This window comes from Colletotrichum abscissum (assembly GCF_030869225.1).
Source record: "Colletotrichum abscissum strain IMI 504890 chromosome Unknown Scaffold_196.1, whole genome shotgun sequence".
Classification (NCBI taxonomy): Eukaryota; Fungi; Ascomycota; class Sordariomycetes; order Glomerellales; family Glomerellaceae; genus Colletotrichum; species Colletotrichum abscissum.
The window spans coordinates 1-5,685 of record NW_026850094.1 but is presented as its reverse complement, the minus strand read 5'-3'; the positions used below and the strand labels follow the sequence as shown (position 1 = coordinate 5,685).

The window sequence follows — 5,685 nt, the reverse complement described above, 5'->3', positions numbered from 1 at the left end:
GAAACGCCGCTTGTCATCAAGGATTCATGGCAATATCCCGAGCACGATGAGGAAGGCGATCTTCTGCGTGAAGTGACGGACAAAGGCATTGTAAATGTGGCCCGGTATTATCGCCACGAAACGGTCCGGATTCGTGAGACAGAGGATGACATCTGGAACAACATTCGACATGGTCTAGATATCACGGCAGCGCTAACTACCGGCTGGGACGACAGATACCACCAAACAAGATGGTGAAAGATGACCCGCGGAAAGGCCGGCCCGGCAGCAGCAAGAAGCGGCCCTCCAGCCAACTCGACTCCGCTTTGCCCTTAAGCAAGCGGTCCTGCTCCATGTCTCCAACAAAGGTGCCAAGTACCGCCCAATCGGGTTCATTGGCGCATCATTCTCCGGGATTATGGCTAGCTCTCGATTAGCATTGCTTGCTGCACTGGTATGCTGCGTTGACGCCCACGAGTCTTTGTCCAAGGCGGGCATTCTCCACAGAGACGTTCCCATCGACAATCTCATGATCAATGAGGACAGTCGCAACCCATCCTGGTCTGCTTTCTTAATTGATCTTGACCTGGCAGTTCGAGAGCCAAGAGAAGGGTCCTCTGGTGCCAAGGGAAAGACTGGTACGCGGGCGTTTATGGCAATCGGGGCGCTGCTCGGCGAGCAGCATTCGTTCATGCACGACCTAGAGTCGTTTTTCTGGGTGCTTTTCTGGATATGCATTCATTATGATGCAGATGGCAAAGATGTTGGCCCGACCGGGTTTGATAGGTGGAACTACGAGAGCGATGGCACGTTGGCTGAGCTCAAGATGGGTGTAGTTGCTGACGAGCAATACTTTCAGCAAAAGATTACGGAGAGCTTCACTGCACAATACCAGCCACTAGTGCCCTGGGTCAAGAAGCTACGAAGGGAAGTATTCCCTAGTGGACGTAAATGGAACAGTTCAGAGCCTGGGCTATATTCCTTCATGAGGCAGGTTCTTGACGATGCACGGAAGGATCCAGAAGTGCTAGCAAACACGTAATGTCATATGAGACTCTACACTGTAGTCAAATAAGTACAGCACGTTCAGCTAAGCTACGAAAGATCGTTTTTGTTGCCTTTCCGACAACTGCCGTCCGCATCGCCAGAAATCGATAAGACGCAGATCGTCAATCAAAAGCTTGATACCCCCAGTGGCCTGTTCACCCTTTGGACAGTCGGTGGATCATTTGCTGTCTTGACGGACGATCATTTCGGATATGGGCGAAGACGACCATCCAGAGGACGCATCGAAGCAAGCAAAACCCCTTTGACAATCAATCATACCTCTGATGTCCATCGTCAGGCGAAGGCTCGGGGTATCAGCAAGAGGGCAGTGAGGGTGCACATAACCTCGACTAACGCCGAGGCCAACGGTATCATCTCATGGTAACCTTGACCGAACTCGTGTTCATAACTAGAGGAGGGCAGATCTAGGCAAGTAATTATCTGTAGTAATAGATTAGCACAGATGGGCTTAGAGGAGGCATTCGACAAGGCCGCAATTTGGACGGAGAGCACGGTCGTGGGAGATTGCAAAGCGAGGCATTCTCACCTCGGGTGAATCCGACCAGTCTCAGAGAAGAAGTTCGTCTGTAACTGGTCTCGGTGCATGCTAACCGAGTGGATGATACAGAAGCCGGGCATTTTTGACCATGTTTTGTTTCGATCCTCTAGCGTGTTGTGTACGCTTTTCGCCGGCATCGTAATATTGCGCGGCTGCGATGTAATTACGACAGCTATAATCTAGACACTATCGACGTCTTTATGCATCACAGAATGCGCCTTTGTGTTAACATTCCGCCGTACTACGAAGCTATCAACTGTCTTCATCCTCTTATCCCGACGAAGCAGCAGCAAGGTAGGTGGGATTTCGGGCTCAGAGTGGACTCGCGTCAATGCTTGCTGATCCCATGTCCCGGTCGACCGTTCCTTCGCCAACACCTCTTTGCCCGCCGTTTAGATCTGAGGCCTCTCCATGGTTAGAGAAATGTTGCTGGGTGTCATGGACTCCGAGATTGTAGCAGGAGACGAACCCCGGTTAACCGGTGTGTGGGCTCTTGCTACCAGGGGCAGATACAATCCCCAGGTATTTAGAGCGACGTTCTCGCACAACTGGATCATCGACTTGAAGTCCTACTTCACCTCACTTTTTCCTTCTTATCGCCCATACATCCCACATATGAATCATTCCTCTGCATCACGGATCCTCAAATGTCTGCTCCTTTCAAATGGTCCAGTATCCCGACATACGAAACCCTATTCGAACGCCTTGGTTATAAGACTCCAAGGGAACAGAAGAAGATCAAAATGAAGTTCAGGAAATTCAGAGACACGTATCCGGCTGCCAGAAGTTTGAAATGCGAAGGCTTTACCAATTCGCACTTGGCCAAACATCAAGAAGAGATTGGTGGCATTGTAGATGCCTTTCTAGATAAACACGCAAAACAGCTGTGGCCCCCCGACGAACATGCATCTCTGCACCACAGACTACAGTACCCGAAAGACGAGACTAAGTGAGTCCATATCATGGGAATTCTGTCGGACAGGAATTGACATCGGTGTGTTTCAGAATTAGAGAAGTGATCTCAAGAGTTATTCTTCGCCAGAGTTACTGGGCGGGGAAATACTCGAGGAAGCGAGAAAGGCAGACAACGAAGGCGATAGACGACCAAGACGAGGAAGACGACGATCCATGTCCGGAAGACACAGACCGTACGGTGAAGGACTTCTCCAGCCGCGATGTGGGCGGGCACCTTGAGACCATACATGTTGCGCCTGTAATCACCGCGGCAATCCTGCATACACCATGCATGGAAACATCGATACATGGATCTGCGAAACGAGGCGCATCCTCTGTCCGCGATTATCCACCTGCAAAACGAAGTCGACGACGTCTTGCAGCGTACGTGAGCCGTAGGTCATTCCAGGACAACAATACCAACACCTGCCACGAGCAGGAGAATATCGTGGTAGCCGAGTGCTCAGCTCGAAGCTCATCTAATCAGCCGTACGACAACGATAACTCAGCAGACGGACCCTCAGTGTCAGCGAGTGAAACTCGTTCCAGAACCAACGAATCTAGTATTGCCGACGAAGCCGAGCCCGTCCCAGGTCTTCGAGCCTCGAAGTCAGCCGCTGGAAAGCAGCCGCAAGTCGAAAAAGATAGTACCCGCGCTGTGTCTACGGACGAAGCTCTCGCAGAAACGGGCCCAACCGAGGGGACTACTACGACCACTCAAGGAGAGTCAATCGCAGAAGCACAGGTAGCGAGAAGCTATGATCCGGTCTTACCTGTCTCACATAGGTTGATCCTCGGCGGCGAGGGAACGCGAATTTGGTCCGGTATGAACACCACAGTTCAGTCTGCACCAGAGGTTGAGTTCACCTACGGCATTACCATACAGTACCCAGTGCACCTCAGGATACCGTGGACCCCCAGGGGTCACCTTGCTTTCAAAACCCTTACCGACATGGAGACTGAACTCAAGACAGTGCTGGAGGAAGGCTTGACCCGAACGACAGGCAAACAGGACTTCGCTGACCTGAAGGACTTCCGGATTGAGTCGTGGCGTTTCGATATAAGTGGTCATGGCGCAATTTTAGATTTCGACGTCAAGGGTGGGATAGAAAAACAGTTCGACCACATGAAGAGAAAGGCAAAGCAGGAGATGCAACTAGCGATCCAGAGGTCACCGGAGTCGAGACCGTCGTTCAATATCGAGATTCAGATAGTCAGCAGCCGAGATTCGGGGATCAGGCAGACGGGCGGCCGCAGCTTTGATTGGTAGCCTTTTATGTGTTAAATCGGATGTGTTTCCTTAGATGGAGAAGCTTATCTTTCCTGAGACGAACGTGGCCCGTTACAGTAGAGTTAACCTACTTTGTTGTAGGAGTTGCAAGGAGCAACAATCGGATAATAGAAGAAATTACACGTCCTGAAGAACGTCTTTATATCAACGTTGAAGATTTGGCCCGGGCTTCCATAAGCCAAAGCGTCGTCAGTCCACAAAATCCGCTCACGTAAAGTCAGCAAGGTGCTCTGGAGGCTTTTGTTCTCGTTCCACCATGGAAGGTAGTCCTGACTGCCCCCGTAGTTTCCTATATGTATGGGTTCCATGTCGACTTGTTCGAGTTTCCACTTCTGTAGGGTAAGGCACATGGCCTGGGAGAAGTCGGAGGAATCATGATATCTGTCAGTAGATGTGGATGTCCTGCGTTGACCTGAAGAAATGCCGAGGAGCTTTGGGCGTCCCGAGAGAGGTGTAGTCATTGAGTCCGAAGCTCTCCGATGCCTCAGGCTATTTGTTGAGCAATTTATATCTGGCTGGAGCTCTGCAGCTGGGAATGTCGTTTTGAAGGCTTTCGGCTTCTTGGTTGAGCACCTACACTATTTCAAACTTGCCTGAAAAAGTCTAGGTCGATCCCAAATAATGGCGCCTTACAGAAAAGTCTCAACACCTCCACTTTCATAGACGCCTCTGCGTGGAATCCCGAGGATTCGAGCGGCCGACACGACCTGTCCATACACCAGCAGGAGTATCAGATCAGCAGTCAAAGAACGACGTCCAGTGACACCTGGGGAATTTGCGAGCAGCCGGCTTCCGTTCAGCCACTCTCTCCTGCCCAGCAACAATGAATTCGAACTCGAGAAAAGCCAGTGCATTTCTGCCCGACGGCGGCTGGTGATGATCGAATTCAGATTTGGCCCTTCAAGGCCCTTCCGTCATCCACTAGCATGTCCTTCTTCGCAAAACCAGCAAGAATCGCGAGCGACCGCGAGATGGGAACGAGGCGGTGGAAGCAGCACATCATATGTCAAGGCTCACCGAGAGTTCATCTACTGTAAAGCCCGATAGGTTGAAGCACTATAATTATGGGAATTCTCCAGCAGGCTGACTAGCTGCTGAGCGCCATCACATCCGGGGAGATGAGTACCAGCGGTTTAGAGAATAAGATCGGGGGGCTCTTGGTACGATTTGATTGTTAGATGTGAGGAAGTGGTGTGTTATCTATTTGGTTTGCGAACGATGAAAGCAAGCAACGCAGGATAGTCTTCCAAAAAGAATATGTTGTTTGTCTGTTACTTTGCCACCGATCTCGCTTCATATGATATGGAGTGTAACTGAGATGCTGAGACGGATTGAGTGAACTGAGTCGACGTAGTTGACCACGGTTGAAAGAAATATCTCTTAGTCCTAGATCAGGCCAGGGTCATTCCAGAAGAACGCAATTGCCGAGCACGTGAAAAGAATGTAGGCTGATGCAAGTGTGTGAAGACCGATTGAGTTGGATGGAACTGAAGGCAGGAAAGCAACTGGATTGCCTAGTCACCTTGAAGAGTAGTATAAACCTTGAACAGTCTCAGTTCATAGATGTGCTATCTCGATCCGGCTCCGATCTTGCGGTAATGATTCTTCGAGTGCAATACTTCGAGTGCACTGTCCTCTCGAGTTTGTGTCACGACGATTGAATCGTAGTCGACTTGCCAGGATCGGAACCTGTGAGGTAGTTCAGAGCCATTTCGGCGGCGTCCTCCTTTGCATTGTTCAAGTTCTTCCCGTCGTACCAGAACCGGGCCGAGAGCGTGCGCCCGTGGACGGTCACCCGGCTAGACCAAGCCGTGCGTCCTCCTGCGAAAGAGTCAGTACCGCTCAAATAGCCAGC

At 50.9% G+C, this 5,685-nt stretch overlaps 4 protein-coding genes across 4 annotated transcripts; 3 read left to right on the top strand and 1 right to left on the bottom strand.

The window, feature by feature from the left end:
- Positions 1 to 397: 397 nt before the first annotated feature.
- Positions 398 to 1,021, top strand: CABS01_16903 (uncharacterized protein; the record flags this gene model as incomplete). The annotated part of the gene is made up of 1 exon (XM_060550231.1): positions 398 to 1,021. One exon carries the CDS (start codon positions 398 to 400, stop codon positions 1,019 to 1,021), a length of 624 nt encoding a protein of 207 aa, XP_060401826.1.
- A 39-nt stretch (positions 1,022 to 1,060) lies between these two features.
- Positions 1,061 to 1,411, top strand: CABS01_16902 (uncharacterized protein; the record flags this gene model as incomplete). Its single annotated transcript, XM_060550230.1, has 1 exon — positions 1,061 to 1,411. A coding segment is annotated over one exon (351 nt), but the record flags the coding sequence as incomplete, so codon positions are not given.
- An 821-nt stretch (positions 1,412 to 2,232) lies between these two features.
- On the top strand, positions 2,233 to 3,809 carry CABS01_16901 (uncharacterized protein; the record flags this gene model as incomplete). The annotated part of the gene is made up of 2 exons (XM_060550229.1): positions 2,233 to 2,534; positions 2,591 to 3,809. 2 exons carry the CDS (start codon positions 2,233 to 2,235, stop codon positions 3,807 to 3,809), a joined length of 1,521 nt encoding a protein of 506 aa, XP_060401824.1.
- Positions 3,810 to 5,478: 1,669 nt separating this feature from the next.
- On the bottom strand, positions 5,479 to 5,646 carry CABS01_16900 (uncharacterized protein; the record flags this gene model as incomplete). Its single annotated transcript, XM_060550228.1, has 1 exon — positions 5,479 to 5,646. A coding segment is annotated over one exon (168 nt), but the record flags the coding sequence as incomplete, so codon positions are not given.
- Between the last annotated feature and the right edge of the window lie 39 nt (positions 5,647 to 5,685).